Below are 25,773 nucleotides of genomic sequence, written 5' to 3'. Positions count from 1 at the left end.
AGCTCCCACTTGTCCAGATGTTTTCATCATAATAGCCTGGATTTTAACAATGCCAAAACGTCAAATTAAAGTACAAATCACTCAGAATCAGAATAATTTTAAAATGTGAATAATGCTTGCCCCATCCAGGGATCGAACCCGCAGAACGTCTACAACGTACTTCTTGCAATCTCTTAATTCTAAATTAAGAATAATTAATTCTTAACGTCAAAATATTATAATATAACATAATGTTTCTGCTTACTTCGTACATCAAAATATCTACGTACTTACACAGTAAACACAATTTAATGTGAAATTATCTCTGCATGTGACGCGTTGTGTGGCCCATTGTTCATTGATGCTACAGTGTACTGGGTAACAGTGGGTAATAAACAGACAATAAATGCTTCTTATATCAATGTATTGTTTGTTCCATTCATCAGCTTACGTAGCAATATGACTTCGACTATGCTTCTACATTTAGTTATTACATGACATTCTTAAATATATGGGTACATACTGGAGGTATATAATAAATTCTACCTATCACATCTCGTTAGTTATTAAGCGTCAAGGATAAAAAATCTTTCTTCTTGGGGTTTATCACAGCCTGGGCCAAGGTACCGGCGTCTCAATTCTAGGTCAGGAGGCGCTGATATGTCGCCTTGGAGAATATAGTAGGCTTGCTCTATAGTACTCTCGATTTCAGATTTTAGCTCCTGTGAACAAAGAACAATATTGTGATACTAACAAAGTTTTTAAGACAATACAGCAAGATCGATGATGATATTTACAAGAACTAAGTTTCCAACAGGGTCTTAATAGGGTCAGAAAAAATCCTCTAATTACAGTTGAGTTCAACTATAAGGGGAGGATTTTTTTGGGCGTTTGAGAATGACCATTGGTTATTGAATGATGTAACGGTTTACTCACGCGTATTTATCGGGGTAGCCCGACTCATTTAATAATGAATCATTCTCACAATAGTTACTATCAAAATGACCATTGGTATTCAAATTGGCACAGAAACACCGTTAAAGACTTGTGCCTTTTTCATCGCTTTGTCTATACTGCTTTGCCTCTCATTCAACCATTAGTTTTTTGGTATGAGAAGTGATGAAGCAATAAATATCACCTCATACAGGTCGGGCGAGCGCCTGGCGCGTTCTGCCAACGCGGCGTGCAGGTGGTACAGAAGCAGGCCGCGGAGGTGCGCGTCGCCCACGCCCAGCGCCGCCACCGTGCGCAGAGTGCCGCGGCACAGGCTCTCTTTCAGCGCCAGCCGTGACTCCGACAGCTCTGGAACATCGTATTCAATTAAGTAGGTATATTACATTGCACATGAAATTGATAGTGGAAGTTTACAATGTTCAAAAAGAGAATGGTAAGAAATGTCTTCAGTGAGTTGGTTTTGGTGGGTAAACCGTAAGATCGTAGACAGCAATATTCGCCCGTACCAGTTGAAGAGTCCGGTATTTGTTAAGGAGGAGGTTTTCCTTTGATTGCCTTAAAAAAATGGGATTTATAAAAACAAAGACAAACATTCGAATGCTTTTGATAAAATATTGATGATGGGCCTGCCTTATGGAGCGATAATCTACCCCTAGACACTATAATTTATTTTTCTTTTGGGTTATCTTAAGGTTATCTTGGAACCAGTAATAATAGCAGAAAGCGACTGATTCATGTGATATGTTAGCCAAGCCCTCATTGAATTATGCATCTAAAATCATGATAGGTACATAAAACACAAGTATTTCACCTAATCTTATTAGGTTTTCTTGTATTAATAAATTGAAAAATTAACGACACACGTTAATAATAACTAATAACGATATTACCTACATAAATTAATTGGGGAACAATATACGCCAATAGATCAAAGCTATATATAAAATGTCGTTGTTACTGACCAACAAATTGATTCTCAATACTTCAAATCTTGGCGAGAAAATAGAAATAGTTGGCAGAATAGAAATTGCAGACCTTCAACGGTATCGGTTTAACGGCAGGATGCCAAGTGCGTCTCACTGTGCGAATGCTGAGTAGCAGTTTTAAGGGCACTCCCGAGATAATAAGTTGTCAAATCAAATCAAACGCCGCATAATTCAAATGATCGGACTTCGCTGTGAACGTCAGGCATGAAGCTCACCTTAAACACAACCGCAGCTCTCGGCTGCACTTCATATCTTGGCATTGTTAGTGCCAAAACGTTTTAATATTATCCGTCTCGCATGTTTGGCAGTGATTAAAGGATAATTAATCGTGCGTTAGAACTATGAATTACAGGTATGTACTAACGGTACAGGTAGACAGATCCACCTGGTGACGACGTGAGGACGAGCGTTCCTAGCCGCGGCGCCCATGTCAATCGGCGGTCAATCGTACTACTGCCCCTCACAATATTATCGTCTGATTTTATTCACTTGTTGCGTAGTACTAGTACTCGTCGCATGCCGCACACGTTATTCTGAACTCACAATGCAATACTGACTACATTCGAACAAGCCTTTAAAGTTTTACGTATTTGCCTTTACGGAATGACGCAGTTACAACCGCGTGAATAAAATAAAGGAGAGTAATTATGATTCTTGTTGCTCTTTAAATAGATTAAACTCCATAAATATTACGTTGCACATTTGTATACTTTATGATTATGACTCGATGTTTTGCCACAAAGGGAGATTTTATATGAATGCGTAGAACGCTCATTATAGGTGAGTTTACTTAGATATTTGACCAACATTGGCTGATATATAGAGTTGTGTTTTAAATAGGTGCATCGTGTACTTATTACTACGAAATTACGAATAGACATATACAAAGTTACTTAGGAGCTGAGGAGCACGACTGGTTTCTGCTCTACTTGTGCATCTGCCGTAACACGTTTATGCGAACGCAACATTACATGTGTCAGACTGAAGTTACGTTTTCATTGTTCTGTTACAAATTGTTTCAATTATAAAATTTTAAATTACTATCATTTCTTTGAGCTGACTCTCTTTACAAGGATATATTTTCGCGTTGTTTGTTTTAATTATAATAAATAATATAACTCATCTGTTAAAAATTTCAACTATTTAGCTATCACGATCCATGAGATAAAACCTGATGACAGACGGACGGTCAGTCAGCGGATTATAGAGATAGGGTTCCATTATCTTTCATACGGAACCCTGAAAGCTGCTGTTAAGATGTCAGAACTTAAGACTGTAGAGTTACAAGTTATTACGGATATTTATTTGTTAATTACTGCGTTAATCAGTTTAGCAAAAGTCATGTAAAAGTAGCTGCATAGACACGAAACGAAAGCAAAATAATGAAAAACTACCTACTTACTTACAATTTTAAATTAATCTCAAGCCACTAATAATGTGACTAAATTAGTGTATGTTCTTTCATTTATGTTATATGTTAATCTTCAGTACAGTAAAATAAATGAGTTTGAAGACACAATAATTAATTTAATTACAGTAAATATTATTAACTTACATAGTTTCGATGTTAATTAGAAACGGTTTTAAATATTTCGTAATTTGAATGGAGTTTTGTTCGTATTGGCGTCTTGGCCTATTTTCATTCAGAAGTAATTAATTAATTCGTGATCTTAAAATGTATCTAACACATTCACCGCCAAATTTCATCACTGAATATTTCGATTTGGCACTTAAATTGATAGTGAAGAAGAAGATATTACATGCAATGCTAGGCAGAAGCATAGACTAGTTTTTTTAATCGGATCCCGCACTAAGGTATTTATTCCTTGAAGCGCGGGGTGTTTTTAATTTAGAGGGGCACCAAGTCTTAAATTATTTGCTAAACTATAAAAAAATATGTTGATTGCCTACAGATTGTTTGTATAGTTAGATATTAGCGACAGATGCAAATTGTTTTACGGAACCTTGACATAGTAGACACCGCAATTTGTCCTAGAAACATTAGACGGACACTGTTGGTATCACAATACTTAATTATACTGGTTAAAGGTTTACAAGTAATCCATTACACATTTACACATACTTATGCTTTTAACAGAATTCTAACAAAGCAAAAAAAATAAATAAGGTTTTATAAATAAGGATATATTTATTTTGATACTTATAGTTGAATCTGCCTCCTATAAAAATAGAAAAAAGTGCAAAACATTATAATACGGTATAATGACTGAATTCACAACATAACAACAACATGTCAATTCCCCTTTTTGTGTACTTTACTTACTTGTTATCCTACTTACTACATTCACATTATAGCAGTTTGTTATTTGATGGTTACATCCATTGAAAGCCAGTTGGACAGAAACAAATAAAAAAAAGTAATACCAGTAAGCTTCAGTCCTTGTGTAAATCCGATTTTCAACACTAATCTTAATCGTAAATCGATAAAAATATGATTCGTGTAGGGAATGAAGTTAGCCAATCTTGCCAGAATAGCCGGTTCTAAGCGGAACTGGTCGTCCAAGTCTAAAGATCCGACCAAACTACCTAGAATGCTTTGAATAGCATTCACTTTTTCAGGTAGGAACTTAGACCCACAGTTGTCACAGCTCCACTCCGCTCTTGGATCTAAAGGCGACATCGGCAGAAGAATTCCAACACATTCTTTTTTGAAGCACTTGAGTGCTGACAGCTTCGTTCCCATCTCTGTGTTATCTTTACACCTTGCACACGTGCACCAGAACTGCTTAGTCTTGTATAGCTGACATCTCCTTGCCGGAGTGCACCATAGAATACCTGTGTAGCAGGTCACTATCTCTTCACCAATACCAATATCTTTCGTGGCATAGACGGCCATGGTATAGTCGGTATCAAACACATTTCTCGTGTTCGGTAAACAACAATGATTGAGAAATGCCGATAGAGGGTAAAGACCTCTTAAAGGTATTTTATTGTTGTCAGGGTTGCTAGCAATTCGAAATGAATTTATTTTAATAATCGAATGAATTAATTTTATAAAACTAATGTGTTTATCAGGTATTTCATACCTCGAACACAATAATTCTAACTCGGCAATCTTGGAGTCACTTGTAGACTTTTGTAAAATAGATAGTAGCATCTTTCGTTTGTCCGGTAAAAGTAGGAAGCGTAAATAAATTTGCATTATTTTGAGAATATCTGAATGCTTGTCACATCCTGATTTTGGTTTCCAATTGTTTATTATAAAGTTGCATTCTGCATTGTGTTCGGAAGACGATTTGCAGCCCTCAGAGCAAATTAGCAAAAAACATTTCTCACAATTGTAGCAGGTATCACTGATTTTATAACACACGGAGCAATAAGTGTCACCAGCACGATCGGCTCGAGCAGCTATGATCAATGGCTTATTCTTGAAGATGAGGGTGCCATTCCTAATTTTTTGTGTTGCAAATAAGCCTCTGCCGCTGATGGGCGATTGCTTGATGGTCCAAATGGGGTCTGCTGACTCTTCAAGGTATTCCATCAAGGAAGCAGTTTCTTCGGCAGTCGAGTGCGCCATGTCGCGACTGCGGATGGAGTGCTGGAACACTGCAGGGCATGGTGGGTCCAGCAGCGCGCCGCGGCTGACTGACGCCGCCAATCCAGCCGACATCGATGTACATGACCCGATATGAAAATAGCCACTGGAAATAATAAATCTCATCTGTTCCATGGAGCCAGCTCACGTGTCGAATCTGACGTAATGTGCGTCGGGTTCTCGATTTATGTTTAGTTTACTATTGCACGTTACGACCTAAAAGCCGGGTTTGATTGTTTAACTATCAATAAAATGGAAAGCCATAGTACTACTAAAGTTTGTGTTGATAAGATTTTGTGCTAAACAATATAGAATAAATTGGGTCAGAATAGTAAAACGCGCCAAATGGTTTTTATTATTGTAACATAATTATCGTTGCAGGCAAAGATTACGGTATAGTTTCATTTTAAATTTTCCTTATTGATTTGTAATTTTTAATTTATTTATAGACTATAAATGAGGCGGTAAATCATAATTAAGTTTAACTGACACGTTGCACAAGATGCTTCGTCAGCAAGATTAAAAAAATGAATTATTTTTATTATGCATATTTTCCTACTCCAATATATTATACACTGCATTATTTTAAAGGCGATGCCCTGTCTATGCCTTTTTTAAGCTAATGCACGTCAATGCTAAGACTTTCAAGACCAGGATGTTTATAAATCGAACAGCGACCAGCGAACACTCTCGTAAGTTATTTATTAATCGAATCAGTAAACAATTTAAAATGTTTACACCACTGGGTTTTCTTCCATCGTAATTTGATTTTAACAAAACTAAGTTTTTGAGAAATATTTTTTAATCTCATTTAAAAAGGACGAGGTTTTCAACATTTTTTTTTCATATTTAAATACCTAACCTGCGTTATTGGGATCAAGTTGTGGTGAGTAGTTTTGAGATTTTTAGTTAAGAAGTTTTTCTTTTGTGCTACTAGACCTATCTGATATCTGTCCAATATGCTATGACCTTTTTTTGTCAGCCAGTTTATTTTATGCTTTTGCTTTGCCAGTACTGGTTTCTTTGGTAACGGTTATTTTTATAAAAAAAACACTCGCTAATTCGTCAAAACAAAATACATGAACAAATCAAGTAAAATTTAATCTAAGCTTTAGCCTAAGCTCGCATGTTTCTTATTAGAAACAATAAAATATAAGTATTTGAAGACTGAAAAAATTAGTCGGTAAAGTCTTTTCTTCGGGATCATTAAATTACGTGCCCTAAACTGAACAGTCAGCATTCTCAATTCGAGTTGACGTAGGAAGACTAGTCCGGAGATTATTATCCTATGTGTGGAGAGTAGTCTTGATTTACGAAAGTGAAGAAAATAACGGAAAAACGTCAACGCTACGGATATAAACGTCTACAGTTCCTGACGTGACAGACACCAACATATTATAACAATTAATCTTGCGACCCAGAAACATGAGCGATGAGAGACTTAAAATAAATTATAGTGTGCGGTCCACTGTACAAATACATCTCCCGTTAAAACTCTGCACTAAAAATAAACTTACAAAAATGTGTTCCGCGTTTACGAGACTTGATATTTTGCCCAAAAATTAAAGATTGACAGTTTTATTGTGGATGCTTTTTTATTAGTCTACGATGAGATAAGATGGCTTGCCAAGCTGACCACACGCGCTCCACATCAAAGTCGTTTATCAACAGCTGCTGTTGATACGACGTCCGTATTGAAAACCAATATAAACTCTACATTCTGCCTTTTTTTATTTGTATGAATTTTAGGATTATATGTTTTGTATTGCGGTAATAGATGTTATTCTTATGTTTGCTAACAAGTTATTATAATAAATTCTTCTCCTGTGTTTTTACCTGCGTTCCATAAGTTTTAAATCGCGTTCAAAACAATGGATCTAATTTGATAAGATTGACCTTCTGTAATAACATAAGGCATAGGCTATTTTTTATTATTGAATAAATTGTTAGCATAATAGTAACATAATAGCCCCTGCTGTTATAATGGTATACATTTACTATAAATATTATAACGTAACGTACTTTTATTCAACACGCATCGATTTTAGGAACAGCCTAAACGAGCAAATCACTAATTAATATTTAAAATAGCCCCTAAAAATATGACAACTACTTTAGTGTTTATTAACGCATTAAACTAAGTCAAATATAGAAGAAGTAGTTCAGAAGTAATTGCATTTAGTTAGAGTTGCCTACGTGAGTATACAGTCACCTTTACAAATTGGTTGAATCCTTGTTACAATACCTCAGCTCCATTCTCATCTACCGGATGCGTCTGATACGTGCATAAAGAATACGGGTGTCTATACAATCTTGTAGAGACGACTGTGTTTTATATGTTTTGTCAAGCGCCTATTGTACCTATCTAGACAAGTTTTGATACCAGAGCACATAGCTTACAATCGAGATTATGAGTAGCATGAGATGTTTAAATCCTTTTCCTTACTAATATTATAAACGTAAAAGTAACTCTGTCTGTCTGTCTGTTACGCTTTCACGTCTAAACCACTGAACTGATTTTAATGAAATTTGGTATAGAGATAGAGTCCTCGAGAAAGATCATAGGATAGTTTTTATCCCGAACTTTTGAAGAGTTCTCTTGGAATCGCGATATAACCGACTTCGACGCGGGCGAAAAGCTAGTGTTTTATATTTTATGCACAAACATTAAAAAACGACACGATCTTATATTATTTTGCATTTTACTAACCCCCAATGTCTCCAAATATTATAAGTAACTTGTATTAGTTTTACGATGTAACAAAATGATCTCCACAAAATCTTTCAGACATTTTTATCATTATTTTAATTAGATCATTTACAACACATCGTTCTTATACCAATTAAAATCAACTTCTAACAGACATTATCCGCCTTATACTTATAAGCAAGATGTTGCGTATATTTTGGGTAGAAACAGGTAAACGTGCAGCAAGTAACAGGTACTGGGAGTCAGCAGGCGTACGCCGCTAGCCATTAATAGCTCATACAATGTATGACGTGTTTATAATTTATGTAATAGGAAGTGACGCATTTGTGCTCGAGAGATTTGCTATACTGCCAGTACTTGAGCAGAATATAATTAAAAAAAGTTCCAGTAGGCACTTATTTTTATATTAATGTTGGCGCTATCGATACAGTTCAGAGAACAATCGATAGACTGACGTCATTACACCATACCAAGCTAAGACTAGTATGACTGCATAGCTATGTTTGCAGAACATACTACAATAGCGTTTTAAACCTGTTAGTTTCCGCGAACAACAGAACTAGACCAGTCAATGCCAAGACATGATATATTTCAAAATATAGATGAGATAACGATAAAATCTTCTTGGTATCTGATAATCTGAATTGGCATTAACCTAAAAACGAAAGATTTACAGTTTCAGAAATCAGCATGGAACTAAATATTATTGAATTTATTAAACTATTCATTTTCCGTGTAATTTTCTTATCTTGATTGGAAAACGAGTCAAGGATGATAAAAATGTTAATGAAACCTGTATTTAGCTTATGCAATTTTAGAACACATATTTTATTAGTAAAATTATGATTGAAAGTAAATAAACTATGCTTACCATGCCAGCGATATCCTTCGACCTCTCCAAATGCCCAAATCAGTCGACACTGAAGATCCACTGCAATTTGATTAGTTTTCGGGATATATTTTGTTATACGATTAACTAAAAAGTTCTCTAACTCCCCCACATTTTCAAAGTTCAATGAACCCATGAGACCTCCAAGGGCCCCCTGTATTGTACAAATGTTTGCGTAAGGAACTCTCATGTCGCACTCTAAACATCGCCAAACACTATTAGTTTTTAATGGTTCCACTGGAAGTAAGTATCCTGGACATAATTTCGAAAAACATTTAAGAGCACCTAGTAGAGTACCGCGTTCCGTGGGGTCAGCACAACGATCACATTTACAAAAGAAATGTTTTGTTTTATACAAGTGAGTCCTCCGCGCCGGCGTGCCCCATAAAACTCCGGAATAACACGAGAATATTTCTGCTCCGCATCGTATTGGTTTTGCAGCTTTTACTGTCATTTGAAGGTCGCTGTTAAAGTAGTACCTTGTATTTGGAACACAATTGTGATTCATCAATCCCGACACAGGATATAAGCCACGCAAGCTCGTTTCCTTTTTACCGTATGGAGTAGCAATTTGATATGCATTAGTGTCAAGCGCACAACAAGCTAACGTCATGAGCTGTTCCTCTTCTTCTGGTATTTCAAAATATTCCTTTAAAGTCCGAATTTCAGCTCCATGTTGTGGTAAGGTATGTGCCTGCAAGTATCCCATAAACAATCTTTGATCTTCATTTAGCAATAAAGCTCTTATTGGTGTTAACGCACGAGACATTATATTGTAATCAACTTCATTAATAGGTTCTTTGTTATCCCAGCGCGAAACGATACTACAGTCATTAAAGTGAACATCAGTATTCTGACACTCTTCTGAACACAATAACAATGCACACTTTGAGCACTTATAAAAATTATCGCTGTCTAGATTGCCACACACCGTACATCCTTGCGGCTGCGCCGTGCCTGCTCTCGGGCCATGTATGAGCGGCCGATCAACAAAGAGCACTTCTCCCGCCATTATGTCTTCGGTGGCTATGAGCCCTCGGCCGCCGAGGGGAGACTCTTCGATAGCCCATTTACAGGCATACTCGATACCTTCCACATATTCACATAGTCCGAGGTGTTCCTTCACCATTTGCGACAATTGCTCCAACGACAACATCCTGCCGCGGCCCGGCCGGTGACGGCACTGCACTGCGCGCTCAATGTGAATATACAAATCAGCGAGTTTGATAACAGCTAGGAATGATCGGTTATTAGTATAACATCGCCAAAAACGAACGCGATCTTCTCCGCAATTAACCGAGTCTGGTCGAAGTGTGGCGGCCGTGTGGAGTACGTACACGGACCTGACGTACTATTCTTCACGGGCGTTGCCAAGCCAATAACGTATAGATTATCAGGTAATTTACGTATAAGCTTTGTACTACATTGCTTGACGCTCTCGTATGCCAAGTCAGCGGTTACCTGAGCTCGCACTACAAACGTGTGAAAGACGATGTCGTGACATGTCTTAAAAAAATTCAAACCTATGATATAAATATAGGTCGCTATGATTTCTATTTATAAAGCCAGTGTAAAGTAAATATATATTAGCGGCTCACAGCTATAGTTAAATGAACATAAATTCTCAGCAACTCCGTTATATTATAATTATGCAAAGAATTTCTGCTACAACACTCACATAAATTTATAATAATTTCTAGGATAAACGAAGTCGTTCGATAAGTTCGATACTGAAATAAATTGTATTAAATTTTATTTAAATTCGTTTGACAAGTACTTGATACTACAAAATCGTTTTTTTGCTTAATTGTAAAAATGGTGTATTATTGTAATACATCAAGATTCAAGATCATTATTTGTGTAATGTTCCACTTAGTACCCATCTTGTTTTATTGATTTTGGCGACATTGAGCAGAAGTTATCATCAAAGCGAGTGTATTATTTTTTCATACATTTTACTGTTTGAAATCTGAATTCCTTTAGCCGTGTTGTATCTAAAACTAGCTGTTGCCCGCGACTTCGACCGCGTGGTTAGAAGATATAAGTTTTTTTGAACGGAAGCCCTCTAAAATTTTCCCTGTTTTTTTCCACATTCTTCATTGGATCGTCGCTCCTATTAGTCGCAGCGTGATGGAATATAGCCTAAAGCCTTCCTCGATGAATGGTCTATTCAATACAAAAATAATATTTTTTCAATTTGAACCAGTAGTTTCTGAGATAAGCGCGTTCAAACAAACAAACAAACTCTTCAGCTTTATATATTAGTATAGATTTAGATTCCCCTTATTTCCATATATACCATAAGTGACTTTTTCAAATAGTACCTAGATATGGTTTATTAAAAATAATGAAAAATATTGCAATTTCGATTTGATTTGCAGGTAGATAATTCAGTATACATATGTATATTATGAATAATAAATTATAACACAATTAAGAACTCGTTCTAATAAATGTAGGTTTTATGGCTTACCATTGTAGTTTATTAATCTCCTAACAAAATATATTCAAAATATAGTGCCAAGTTTAAAACAATTAAGCTTGTTCACGACTGAGATCTATAAACTTATAGGTATCTAGTCAAATTATTGCGGTTTGAAATCATTCAATATACATAAAAACGAAGACATAATTAACGGACAATTAATTTTATATGACACTCCGCAAGTCGTGCAGGAGTTTCGACTTGTCGGCATACGAAAATCCAGATTAGAAATTGTTTTCCTATCAAATCAATGATTGCTTTTTAATATATTACTCAAAAATCTAACAGACTAAGTATATGCATTAATTCTTAAATAATTGAAATAACTTTTTATCGTCTCGACTCGTGACCCAGCTGCCGCGACGGCGCATTATTATAGACTCCGATTAGGTCCAAAACTAGTCGGGCTATCCCGATAAACATGCATGAGTAAACGGTTATTGAATAAATCATTCTTAAATCGACTGCAAACAATTCAAGTTGTGTTTCTATGTCGATTTGGCCAATTTAACAATTAATAACATATGTACGTGATATATTGTTGAACTTCAGCCATAGTCAGTATCATGCTGATGTTCAAATATGTATATTTATGTCTAGTCTAGTATTTTCAAATCGGACCAGTAGGTGCCTGAGATTAGCGCGTTCAAACAAAGAAACAAACTCAGCTTCAGCTTTATAATATTGGAGACGGTTACATTTTTGTTCAATATAATTTATTGTGTTTATAGTAATAGTAGAGTAGGCTCCATCGAGTAGTGCTTGCTCAGCGTAGCAGGACCCGGCGCACGTTCACGCCCTCGATGCCGCACACAAAGTGGCGTCTGGGAATGTAACAAGATCCACTCCCTTTGTCGCACCAACTCCCTGCGTCGTAGTTCGACAACCTGACCAGTCTCTGTAACCACTTGAACTACGTGGACGTTTGTTTTCACTAAAATATCTAAATGCCCAGTACCACATCGACAACTTTTAACACGGTGCCTAACGCGCAGTGACGGGAAGTGCTCGTTTCCCAGAAATGCAAACCTTTTACGATGATCTTGAAGATGAGTGCCCGTGGTATTACTTTGATGGTTCCTATAAACTTCTGCTGGGAGCTTGCCTATTTGTATTTGGTTAGTTTCGAATACATTTATATTTCCGACCATAACATGACTGTAGACGTAACACAAGCGGCATACTCGTAAATTTTGTACAAGAAGTGCTTGTCTTTGCATTATATTATGTTAATGTGGGTGACATTTCAATAGGTGTGTTCGGGGTGCTGCTCAACGGTTGGCTTTTTGCCACATTCATCCACAGTCATCTGCTCATATTCAGAAGTCATATATTGGTACTTAATTTGTGCACAGCGTCTCTGGGTCGAAATCTTGTCGGATTTCCTTTCGCGGGATCATCGGCGGTGGCAAAAAGGTATTTGTTTTGAAAGCAATATTAAGCATTAGGATATATCAAAACATAGGTTAATAATATTCTCCCTTTCCATCCGCAGATGGTTGTTCGGTTCATCGTGCTGTCAACTTTTTGCATTTCTCAATCAATTCTTTGGTGTATTCCAAATGACTGCCCTGTTTGTGGCAGTATTGGAACGATATTTGTTAGCAAAGTACTACAGACGTGGTTAGTATGCACATTCTAAATTTTTAGTATAAAACATTTGATAATATATTTTAGTGTAATTTATTTTTCTTCTAGAAAGAATACTTCATTTGCGGCTATACTGGATCCTGGTTGGTTTAAGCTGGTTCAACTCGGTGATATTTGCGACCCCACCGTTGTTCGGATATGGAAAATTCTCATGTGACTCAACCGGAACGTCCTGTACATTCCTGTGGCCGTCCATAGCGTCCGGAGCTAAGCATATTGGATACAGCATACCTTACATCCTTGTGTGTGGGGTCATACCGGTCGTTGCAATGTAAGTAGGTATAAGGAAAAAAGTGTTTGTGCTAAGGAAAATCAAAACTATTATTAACTTTTGATTTACAATATACCAGATTCTTCTACATGGGAAAATCAATCAGGCTAGAAAGAATATTCTACAAAGATGAACAACAAAGAGAACAATCACGGCTCACACAGGTAAGGAACTACAAATCATAATAATGAACATTCACTCGTAACTGGGAATTGAGATTTTATCATAAAGTACCTAGGTACGTCATCTCATCATAACAATTTATTTACTAATTTTATTTTACGAGGATGTCGATCCACTTTGTCTTTTTGATGATAAATCAAATAATTATAACGTTCAGTTATGACACATTTGCATTTCTAAATAATGTGTGCGAGTTTGTATATTGTAATTAAAATAAAGTTTATTTATTTAATATTTCAGAGTATTCACGCGGTTTGTGTTGCTACATTTGCCCTATGGATTCCTGCTGCAATCTTGGTTGGCTGGCAATGGTTACCATTGCTTGCATACGGATACAGACCACACGTACCACCCGCTTTGGCAATAATTGCGTCTATAGCTTCGGAGGTAATTAATTACACCTAATCTATTAATTGCAAGGGTTAGCATAAATTCGTTTTGATATTGATAAAATGTACTTGTTTTTGAACGCCAATCAACTCTAGGTCATAATACTTCCAGGCAGCGACGAGTGTTCCAGTACTTTGCTTCATAGCTGGTGATGAACGGCTCCGAGCAGCTTTACTAGGACGCATGCGCAAACAGTATGCTCTACTTCAACCAGAACGAGCCAAGAGATATTTAAATAGAGCTTAGAAAGACGTTGGACCTTGAATAGTTCATGTCTAAGCGACCTTTATCGAAGGTATTCCAAATGATGCCCCTCAGGATCCGAAAAGTGGAAATTCATGATGCTATAACGAAGTACTTAATTCTTGGTACATTAACATTTGAAATGTATATCCTTACGCTTAAAATAAAAGTTAAAGTTTCATACGAACTACTTGTACTACCTTGTCTACCTATAAAACCATCGTATTGTTTAGCTTGTCGGTACAAGCGCCTTTCTTCTAGCTACTTGTATCAGTTGTAACAATGGGCTAAGCAGCGCGTGACGTAACTGGTTTGGTAGATAAAGATTCAAGATGCAACTTGAGATTCAGGTTCCATGAACATTAAGGTCTTGGTGTGACTTGTCACTCGTCTTCCACACTTGCGTAACACACCTTAGTTGTCTCCGGACTAATTCTTGATGGAAAAGAGTTATTTGAAAGTTAATTAAAAGTGCTTTAGAAATATTTTGCGTAAATTTACCATGACGACTGTTAGTTTCGAGTATGGTGAAAATAAGGATACCTGTATTTGGAATGGTTTGTTTAATAATGAGGAGAGAGTCACTTTGCAACGAGGCTTCCTGTTCACAGGTCTGTATTGAAAGAAAACAAGTTCGTTATTTAATTATCTAGTTCTGTAATAAGAATGTTTTATTAATGTTTCAGGGCTATTGTCCGTTCTCTTTAGTTCTTGGTTGAGTGTGACTCTGTTATTCACGAATCTTCGATTTGATAACAGTTATCGTAACTTGGCTAATTATACGGTAACAGCAAGTATAAGACGCATCATACCAGTGATTTCCTACCTACCTCTTGTCAAGTGCATTGAAACGTGAGTAGAAATAGAACATTCATTTGTTTTAAAACATCCTTTGTTGAGTGAAGGCCATTTGCAATCATTTGCAATTGTTATAATGTTAAATGAATACGTAAACTTGACGATTGCTAATGATCACAATCAATTTTAATGAATACGTTAATTTATTCGGCATCACATAAATAGTATTAGCCAAGTACAATAACCTTTTTTTTGTATTTATCGTTCTTTATTCTCATCTACTATAATACATTGCTGTATAATCCTGTCGTTTATGACATTTTAATTGCTGATAAATTATGTAACGTAAAATAATGGCACATTTTTTTCTTAAAATCGAATTGTACGTTATTTCAGTTTGTTCGGATTTCTAACGTTTTCTTGCAATTTTTTTGCTTTCTTTGAGACGTTTTTGGCTGTGTTCGAGGTCGAATGTCTGACACACGTTTGCATTGAAAGATATGTTGTGGCGAAATACATCACCAACGGTAAGTGTTACTTTATAATATGCTAACGTGTTTTTTTATTATTCCACTAATTATGTTTATTTTCTAGGTTGGCAGATCCAGAAGAAACACTACTATTTGTACGTTTGTCTGTGCGTGTTTTTCTCGTGCTTGTATTCTGTTCCACCGTTGTTCGGAATTGGGCGATATGGGTATGATTTCCAATGCACATCTTGCACCTTCGATATGGTGCTCCCAGACACTTGGCAAAGATACATTATCGTCGCGATCTTTATTCTCCGGAGCGCTAAACCTGTTTTGGTTATGTAAGTTTTAATTATATGTAACTATAGATAGGTACCGACATAGATCGTATTAATATTTTTATTTTATAATTTCCATTGTTGTTATTTAAGATCTCTTTCTTATTCCAGGATGATGATGCTTATATGGGCTCGCGTATTAGAAAGAAAACTGACTTCACTTACAAGTAACCAGCATTTTACTAGAGTAAGTTCTATCCACATTCAATATGTCTAAAGCTAATGGCATCCCATTAGTTTTATAGCTTTTTTAGGCAGGAAGACGGCCTGCCTGTATAGTAAAAATGGTACCCTACTGAAAATCGCCAAAAAAGGAATAAAGTGATCTGTTTTGGGCAGTTTCAGGGTGCCATTATTATTTACTGTATATAAATTTACTAAGTACTATTTATATTTCTTTCTAATAGGTATGTCATTTTCCAGACCGTAACAGTAATAACGCTGGTGAACATATTGTGCTGGACTCCAATAGCGTTGATCAGAGGTAATGTGGTGTTGTCCTCCTTCATGGCTGTGGACCTACTGCCGATGCCGGCCAGAGCTTATGTTACCTGGGCTATGTGGGTGCATTGGGTGAGTGCTAGCATCGGCTTAGACAAGTATATAAAAAGTGAGATGCTGAAAGTTTTAGGACGTATTGAGTGTGGCTTGCAAGGTCCATCTGAGTAGATGCTTGCAAATGTGAAGTGGAGAAATGACTTTCAATCGACGACAAAAGGAAGAGGATCTTAATTCCTCTGTTTTTTAATGTTTGTTACTTCAAAAATTCGGACTGGATGAAACGATTTTGTAGATTTTAATTTAACGTGAAATAGCTGTCATTGACTATTGAGTCCATAAAAATTTCATCATGTTTGTCAGTAGTTTTTCCCTGAAGTCGGTTGTATTGTATGTTTTTTTGTAAAAGAAGACATCTTATTATTAATTTTACTTCCGTACTAAGAAGAAAGCTCCGAGACCTGGTCTAACCATTATTGATGTAGTTATATGGTTGCTACAAAGAAATTGAACATTAGTCGCCTATTTTCAGTAAGAACTCGATTTATCTAGTGTTAAAACCAAATTAGGTCACACGACCTACACCCAGATCATATCAAACAGTAAGTACGTACGAAACAAATGTTGTGTAAGCTATATTTCGAGTGACGTAGTTGCGAAATAGTACAGTCAGCAACTGAAATCGGATAGCACAATCTGGTTTACTTACAAAGTGCCATAATTTTTAGTGACAAGCAGGAATAGGGTATTTACAAAAAATATTGGATAAGATTTTTTTACAATTTATATATCGTTAACAAAAAATGAAGGGGAAACAGTGGTTTAAAATCTCGTGTGACGTCATAAGTGATGTTTTGCCCAAACAACCTGATTTGATTTAATAAAAAATACGTACCTAACCAATATTTTTGGGTAATCTGTCTGACGGACTATACAGAACACCCCATTGGAATGTACTCGTTTAAAGTATACTTTAAGTGTTCAGGGGATTTTGTTCCTAAAAGCTCAACAGATACTCATTAAATTCGATTGTGTATGTAATTCTTAAAATTTAAATGTGGTCATCGACTTGTATTGCAGACTATACACAACTGACGAGGCGCCAATTCATCCGTGACTCACATTACGCACGTGAGAGTCAGCCAAATTAATTGTTATCATTTTATCAATCGCGTCCGGATCTTAGAAATAATCTATCAACTATGTATACACAGTATACGTATAATGAAATCGCGACGGATTTATTTCTATAATATCCATTGATTGTTTTAACTAGAAAATTTGTTTTAAGGACACGTACTTTTTGAGCAGGCGATTTTAAATAGATAACCCCGTTACGTTTTAGTCAACAATGATATGGACAGGTCTAACTCAGAACCATTAACTGACTAAAGAAAAGAAGTTAAAAGTTTTTGTACATATGTTAAATTTTCGTATTTATTTGTAAAATATAATGAAGCAGCACTAGTTAGTAAATTACAAAAAACTACTCAACACTCGTATTAGTAAATTACTAAATTAAGTCAACTTCTATTTGGCGTCTTAAATAAATAATCATTCTTTATTGCAGGTTGCGCCTGCACTTACCGCCATAGCAGTGTTTCTGGTCGACGATCGTGTGCGCTGTAAAATGTTCAACTTATGTTTGGACGATACTGTCGTAACTGATGACAAGAAGGATTAATACGGAGTTACAAACCGAAATATACGTAGTTTTATATACCTACTTAAGAAAATATTATCAGTTTTCCGATCGAACCGCATTGAGATATTCAAATTTATGCAATAACCACTTGAAATGTGTTATAATTACAACAAATGTCAAATGTGTATGTGAATCCCAGAAATCTTTTTGAAATAAAATTACCTGAAAACTTTGTGGTTTTTATTTCATTGTGTCAGTGGGTGTTACACTTATGTTTATAAAAAATAAACAATGGTGTCAATGGTCGCAAGAACGTCAAACAATGCGAATAATGTCACTATGAACATTGGTATATTGCAACATAAAGGGGAGCTATGTCACAAGTCAATTGTTTCTGATAAGTACTTATTGAATCTGACTATATTAATGGGTAACACAAATTTGGACGTTGCACGTTTACCTAAACGAAGGGAAATAAAAAATGAATATGAAATTAAAAGGCAATAAATAGTCAGTTTAAATATATTATAATTTTAGATATTTATGTATAGTATACATAATAGTAACATTAAATAATGTATGAAACCGTATTAAATACGATTACAAGAATGCCAACAATATTATACAGAGAAAAAGATTTGTACGAAGAATATCAGCGCAGTCCAGTTACATAGTATGATACATTGTATGGTTACCTAATTCAGTCGAAATGTACATTACATGTATATTTAGAGAAGGCAGAAACGGAATTCGAACTAGCACTACTCAACAAATTATACTACTGAACACAACGCGGAAAATATCACTACTGACAGACGAAAATAACAGTAGCTATATAGGAAATTAAATAGCCGCAGCATTATGTATTTGATTATGTAATTACATTTAAATTTACAAAAAGCAATTTGCCTTTACTAGGTACTTTGATGACATCATATTCTACCCACGATTGGTCCACAGTAAGGCCATAATATGGAGTATAGTACATGCACACACAATACACCACGACTAGTCGACACTTCTCTAGATACTTATTTTTACTTATTCCAATTCGCCGCCCTCGTAACAAATAGTTGCCAATTTCGCTCTTCGTTACAATAGGACTACCAATACCTTTTTAAGTTATCTTAACGTAATATTTTCATTATTATTGAATATACATATAATATATTATACATGTTCTATTAAAAACTAATTATCGATTGGTTGCAGTTCTTAGGATACGTGTAGACGTCGGCACTTAGATTAAATATAAATCAAATTAACATTAAGTTGTAACACAAGATTTATATTGCACCTTTTCTTTAAACACTAGTTATTCATAAATCTCACATTCACTCACATTTCTTCTGGAATGGGTTCGATAGTTCGTATCGAGGCGTTCATCGCATTCATCCATCTCATTGATATTTACAAAGTCACAACTATCTTCATCATCATAAACATTAAACTTATTGTTCTCTTCTATTATTGTAGTTTTGTATACCCTGTTGCTGTAGGTGTCCTCGGTGGAGCTGGTGGAGGACGGCGTGGAGGGGCTGTTGAGCACGATCACGGGGAAGCCGCGCCCCCCGTGCCCCCCGCGCCCCTCACGCCCCCCGCCTATCTCGTCCTGCTATATCTGCTCCATCGCTGTGTTCTCCTCCCACTTCCTCTGCTGTCGCCTCTCGATCACGGGAATTAGGAACAGTATGAGTCCACTCAGCGATATCGTGCCTCCCGCAACGTAGAAACCAGGTGCATACGAATTAAGCGTATCGTACAACCAACCTATAATGTGAAAAAAAGATTAATAACACATATTATTTTATGCATCATTTTATCAATATCCAAAATTGATACTATACAGCATTTTATTATAATAAAATACTTTTAACATCTAGTTTACCTGCAAAAGGTGGGCCTATTAGAGAAGCAATTCCTTGGAATAGTAGAAGCAGACCAAATGCGTTAGTCAGCTTTTCAATGCCCAAAAGGTCCACTAGAACAACAGACGTCAATCCAACGTAGGCTCCGATAGTGAAGCCAAAAGTAGTAGCGTATAAAGCGAGACCCCAAAACTCCCAGCAAACAGTGGCCATGGCCGTACCTGAAAAGAGTATACATTTATGTAACTAATGCGTAAGTAAAAATCAATATTTAAGGTATAAATAGATAAATATTAATGTTACCCACCGAAACCTGCTATAGTAAGGCACAGATTATAAGCTAGCAAGCGATCTACCCAAGGCTTATCACTGATGTATCCAAGAATAATTCTTCCCACCAAGTTCGAGCCTCCAATTATCGAAATTAAATATGGCGGATTCTCAATTCCAAGTTGTTCGCTCATTGGTACCGTATAAACGTACGGGATATAAAACCCGATACTCGTTAAAAAGTTTGATACTGCGAATAGAATAAAAATAGGGTCTACAAGGAGAGATAAATCCAACATTTCTGCTAGGACTGCTTTGAATTCTGTTGAGCAAGGTAACCAGCCGCACTTCACTTCGGGTTCTTCCTTGACTGTGATTGTTCTCTCAGGTGACGTTGATCTAAATCTAGCGAGACTGGTCATGCTTCCTTGGTATAAAACATCGGGCCTCTGCATGATTCCACTCCCGTGCCTCGAGTGTGGAGGCCTCTGTTCATGTGGTTTGTTCAGAGCAGGCTGAGACAGCGTTAGTCTAGCAATGTCAGTATCATCAACCTTCCCATTTGCTCTTAAAACATGTTCAGTACTTTGAGATCGTTTTAAAGGAGACTTATTATGTTTTGGTAACATTGGTTCTGATGCTGGTGTTCTGGGAGGTTCAGGGACAGGTTTGAATATAAGACCTAAGGGAACGCAATTCAGTATTAAGGCACCGATGATAGCCATAGCTCCGCGCCATCCATAATTTTCGATCAAAGCTGATGTGATTGGCGCAAACAAAAATGTCCCAAGGCCTGATCCACACACCGCTATTCCTGAAAAAATAAAGAGATTATTGATTAATTGGTTTTACTACTTTTACTAGCATTATGCATAGGCTGACTTTAAATGATTTTTATTTAGTTTTTTCTTAAAAGTCAATAATAATAAGAAAAATATTTACCGGTAGCCAAACTTCTATACCGCTCGAACCAGACAGTGACACTGACGATGGCTGGAAGGTAGATTAGTCCAAAGCCGAAGCCAGTGCCGACTCCGATGGTGAAGATGAGAGTAAGCACGTTCCCGGCGAAAGATGAGAGGACCACGCAGACGGCGGACAGCAGTGCGCCGGCCACCGTCACCGCGCGACATCCCCACCGGTTCACAAACGAACTTGATATGGGACCTGAAATGTAAAGGAAAATGAATTATAATGATGCACCATAAAGCACGGTTTTGGTTATCATGGAAAGATTTTGAGAATAGATTAGTCCCAAACAAAATTTAACTAGGAACTTAATAAAAGATTTCTAAATTCCGACAAGAAGGTGTCATCTAACATTTTATTACAATGTAATCATGTGCCTATTCGCTCTTGATAATAGTTTGGTGTCATTTTTATCAAGCTTATGTGTCATTTGACCAGAGTACAAAACATATCAATAACAGTTACTATTAATCATTGTAAAGAACCTACTACTAAAATAGTTTGAATCATCCTGTTGTTGACGGGCCTGTTGGTCTAGTGGTTAGTCGCCCTGACTGCTATACCGGAGGTCGTGGGTTCGATTCCCAGAACAAATGTTGTGTGTGTCTGGGTGTAATTTATCTATAATATGTATGTATTTAGAAATATATAGGTAAGTTTATCAGTTGTCTGGTTACCATAACACAAGCTCTGCTTAGCTTGGGATCAGATAACCGTGTGTGAGTTGTCCCATGATATTATATTATATATTATATCCTTTTCCATTCAAAATAGTCCATTAAGTAACTTGCATAAAATGAAATTACATAAATATTCAGCATGAACATCTGTATCAATTGCTTTAGTGTAAGACCATTCCATTGTTTTCTAAATCAAACCGAACCATGACCTTTTACGTAAGCCAATCTCCTTGTCACGTGGTGTTTTCATTACAACAAAAATCTTTTCTTGATACAATTTAGTAAATGAAACCGTGTGGTCACCCACCCTGAATAACCGAGATTACACGTGATGGCGGGCTTCCGCGTCAAAGGTACGTGTTAGATGGGCACCATTACTTCCAATTATTTGAATGTTATGTAATATACAGGATGCCTGGTGGACGAAATTAACGAAACAAAAAAGGATTTATCAAAATGGTCTCATTTAATAGATATAACACTATAATATTATATTTTGCTGTGAAAGCACTTTTTATAAAATTCGTAGTTTTATTATTCCATACAACATGCGTCGTACAATTCAATTTCGGTGACTATAAAAGAATGGTAAATAACATGTTTTTGTAGGAAGGGTCACTTTAATTTGTCCCAATAAAAGACGGTCTGTGTAAAAGTGGTATAAATTTAATTACTTACCGGAACTGAGTGTGACCCCTACGAGGATAGAGACGATCCAAGCGGTCTTCCCTTTACCCTCATCGAAGTAGGTCAGGAACTCTGCATAGAACACGCCGAACGAATACGTCATGCCATCGGCTGAAACGAAAAACGATCACTTTGTTATTGAACCATAAAACATACCCAATTTGTACTTATTCCTAACTTATGCTCGGAAACAATAAAATATTCAAAGTTTGTTTCTTATGTATTGATAATGAGGTTACGGTAATAGTTTGAGTCATGCAAAGCGATGTTCAGTATTGAAGTCGTTAGCCCTAAATGTAAGGCATTCCTTTTCGAGTCAGAAAAGCGTTCATTTAAAGTGCAATATCGACTAGCTTTATCATCAGCATTGTCACATTTCAATGATAAAGTAGGTTAACATGATAGGCATGTGCAGAAACAATATCGACAGAGGAAGAGAGAACTAGAGGACGACCACTTGTGAACAAAGGCTCGCCTGACAATGGAACGAACGTCAAAGACGCTTCCTATACGAAGGTATTCAATAGCTCGAGAAAAATCTCTGCAGCCTTACGAGAAATTAAAGTATTGGCCTGTGAGCTTTACAGCTGCGCTATGCAATGTGTAATGCAAGAAGTCGTTCTTGCTTCTTCTTTTGAAACATCATCGTTGTGAGGAGTTATTTATTCCTTGTGAAAATGTAGACATCGAAATAGGGCAAGCGCTAGTTCGAAAGTTAGTTATTGTTCCCGCCTTAGGCTTAAGGAAAAATAGATTGGAAGATACTTGCAAGATAGGTTGTATTAACTCTCGGGAACTCTCGAAATGAGTTTGCTAAGGATACTTTACTAAAAGTTTTTAATCGAATATTTTTTCAGTCAGATACAATTTTCCGTCTTTTAACATAAACAAGTATTCGTTTTCTAGCAAACGAGTTATCTTGTACTAGCGCTTACTTATTAAAACGGCATTAGCATTACGTTTACCGTTATCATTAAATTATTTAGGTTAGTAATTAATATGTAGGCCTAAAACGTTAAATATTTACGAATGTTATCTTAAGACGCCTACACCAGAAACTAAGTTAAATGGAGTGAGAGAGGCGACGCGCGACGGTTTGCCTCTTACTTGAGTTCTGAACAAACCAGGACGGAGATAAAGCAAGGATATTTATACTCTATTGAACAAATTTGCTCGACTTTGTAAAGAAAAATCTCTTTAGAAATGATACTTTTCTTTAAGGGCCTTTAAGGATTATAACTTGTATTGGTTAAATGGCCTATATTGGAGCTTGGAATTACGCTTAAAAAATATTTCAAGCTATTGTATATGAAAAAATATTCAAGCCTACATATATTCGTTGCAAGTAAGTAAATTTTGGAACTTATCTCACCGCAAATAAAACCCATTTAATGTAACACGCATGCATTGCGTTAATTAATATGCAAAATAAATAACAGAAACACGAGCTAGAGATTAATTAATGCAAAATATTTTTTTTTGTAATCATAATGAAAATGAAAATTCAAGTTCGAAGGGTCATAAAAAGTAAGACTATAATATTTCACGTGATATATTATTGTAAGACGAAATATCAATCATTTTATTTGACAACTACGAGAAGGCACAATCGACAGATAAACATTAAGATACTGTCAAAAATCATGTAGATTTATTGAGATTTGAAATGTTACATGCTTATATATTTTGAGTGATAAGAAAATAAAGATGAGGTACCTATTTTTTCAAATATTTTGAAAACATTGAGCGCAGAAATGTCGAAGATTGTCACACTGTCTAATTAAATTTTCTAAAAAAAATATTTAGCATTCGGAAGATAATTCGTAAAATCAATAATTAATCAAGACCTATCAATTTTATATTACGTATAACTCAACAAGAAACGTTCTCTCCACGCTAACTCCAAAGTTTTCTCTCTCTCTTAAGCTCCTAAGATTGATTAACTTATAATCCGAGGTGTTGAAACTAATATTTTTATAAAAACCTCACGTACGAAGTTCGAGATATTCGAGGTTCTATTAAGAATAATAAGTTGTCAATACTTTCGAAGGTACATGCGAGACAAATCCCTCAGGCAGGTATTGATGGATGTATGTATCCTATGAAAATATGTTCATACAAAAGAAAAATATAAGTTTTTACGTTTCAGTGAACGTCGACGTGTTGTTTCGAGAAGCCATCAATAATGGAATGGAGGTGTTCAAGGTTTTGTCGGCTGATGTATTATTTCTTGTTTTTGTTTGTATTTAATTGATAGAATGGATGTAAAGCGGAGTGATTGTATCAAGTCTACTGTTTGCAGAATATTGTGTTGACAAAAATAGTAACTGTGTAATATCAGTAGTCGTGTTGGTGGTTAGCGACTAAGTTTTATTCTATTCCATAAACTTTACATTTGTATAAGCTATCGCCTTTCCTTATTATTTGCTCATTAAAAAAGGTTGTGCAGCTTTAAACATCATAAAATAACTTGTAGGTCCAGCCACGATTTCACAGCTTGCTTCTCGTCGATCAAGAGTTCACAAGCCCGCCTATCACGCTGTAATATGATCGAGAGTATTTAACAAAGCATACCCTCGCCTCTACCTCTCCTTACCTGCCTCTTCACAGAACAAAGGCGTGAATATACAGGTATTAAGAGAGTTTGAACGGAGAAACCGCAGCGTAAGACGTTTTTAAACAACTCATAAAATCGCTACGTGTTTTGAGGATTTCGGAGCAAAGGACGACGGATTTTTCTCAACAATTTTTTTTTTGTAGACAGTATCAATAAAAAGTATGTAGATATACTATAATATGAGTAGGAAAAACAAGGAACGTTTCTTAAAAATTCTGGAAGACAAAAAATTAGAGGGCAGTTACTTTTTTCGTGATAAAAATATTAAAATAAATAAATTTAGTAAGAAACTTTAATGTGAATATTGAAGCTCTTGTGCAGAGGATATCAACCTTGTTAAACAGTTAAAACGATATCATGATTTATTGGTCCCGATTGTGGTATTTATATGCTGGTACGTTCATGTCAATGTCTCGTATATTCCTCCTCTTATTAAAACATGCATCATTACCTATAACTAGTATTATTACTAAGCATTTCATTTCAATGTTTTGACATCAATTGTCAGTCCAAAAACAGTTGGTCTGATCAAATTACGATCTTCTAATTAGAATTTAATATTGTAAGCTCAATTTATATATAGGATTCTTCAAATCCATATATAGATGTGGTGTTTAATATGTCTGGTGTCTGTTTA

At 35.9% G+C, this 25,773-nt stretch overlaps 4 protein-coding genes across 5 annotated transcripts; 2 read left to right on the top strand and 2 right to left on the bottom strand.

The window, feature by feature from the left end:
• Window positions 1-386: 386 nt before the first annotated feature.
• On the bottom strand, window positions 387-10,395 carry LOC113493251 (SET domain-containing protein SmydA-8-like). Of its 2 annotated transcripts, none has more exons than XM_026871127.1 (3): window positions 9,057-10,395; window positions 1,118-1,281; window positions 387-701 (listed from the first exon to the last, which is right to left on the bottom strand). In XM_026871127.1, the coding sequence occupies exons 1-3, from the start codon at window positions 10,228-10,230 to the stop codon at window positions 546-548; spliced, it is 1,494 nt and encodes a 497-aa protein (XP_026726928.1). In that variant the 5' UTR covers window positions 10,231-10,395; the 3' UTR covers window positions 387-545. The 2 variants fall into 2 exon arrangements, with proteins under 2 accessions (XP_026726928.1, XP_026726927.1); XM_026871126.1 differs by lacking the exon at window positions 9,057-10,395 and adding an exon at window positions 4,305-7,419.
• Window positions 10,396-12,234: 1,839 nt separating this feature from the next.
• On the top strand, window positions 12,235-14,899 carry LOC113493254 (visual pigment-like receptor peropsin). Its single transcript, XM_026871132.1, has 7 exons — window positions 12,235-12,677; window positions 12,813-12,975; window positions 13,055-13,182; window positions 13,258-13,480; window positions 13,560-13,644; window positions 13,904-14,050; window positions 14,165-14,899. The coding sequence occupies exons 1-7, from the start codon at window positions 12,581-12,583 to the stop codon at window positions 14,297-14,299; spliced, it is 978 nt and encodes a 325-aa protein (XP_026726933.1). The 5' UTR covers window positions 12,235-12,580; the 3' UTR covers window positions 14,300-14,899.
• LOC113493144 (rhodopsin, GQ-coupled-like) lies at window positions 14,799-18,280 on the top strand. Its single transcript, XM_026870967.1, has 7 exons — window positions 14,799-14,907; window positions 14,983-15,148; window positions 15,491-15,621; window positions 15,689-15,905; window positions 16,014-16,089; window positions 16,326-16,475; window positions 17,971-18,280. The coding sequence occupies exons 1-7, from the start codon at window positions 14,799-14,801 to the stop codon at window positions 18,082-18,084; spliced, it is 963 nt and encodes a 320-aa protein (XP_026726768.1). The 3' UTR covers window positions 18,085-18,280.
• Window positions 18,281-18,553: 273 nt separating this feature from the next.
• LOC113493247 (monocarboxylate transporter 13) lies at window positions 18,554-22,657 on the bottom strand. Its single transcript, XM_026871121.1, has 5 exons — window positions 22,511-22,657; window positions 21,126-21,350; window positions 20,221-20,997; window positions 19,934-20,134; window positions 18,554-19,815 (listed from the first exon to the last, which is right to left on the bottom strand). The coding sequence occupies exons 1-5, from the start codon at window positions 22,620-22,622 to the stop codon at window positions 19,661-19,663; spliced, it is 1,470 nt and encodes a 489-aa protein (XP_026726922.1). The 5' UTR covers window positions 22,623-22,657; the 3' UTR covers window positions 18,554-19,660.
• Between the last annotated feature and the right edge of the window lie 3,116 nt (window positions 22,658-25,773).

The sequence above is a fragment of the Trichoplusia ni genome, chromosome 4 (genome assembly GCF_003590095.1).
Source record: "Trichoplusia ni isolate ovarian cell line Hi5 chromosome 4, tn1, whole genome shotgun sequence".
Classification (NCBI taxonomy): Eukaryota; Metazoa; Arthropoda; class Insecta; order Lepidoptera; family Noctuidae; genus Trichoplusia; species Trichoplusia ni.
Note: the sequence above shows the minus strand (reverse complement) of the source record. Positions and strands in the feature narration are given on the sequence as shown.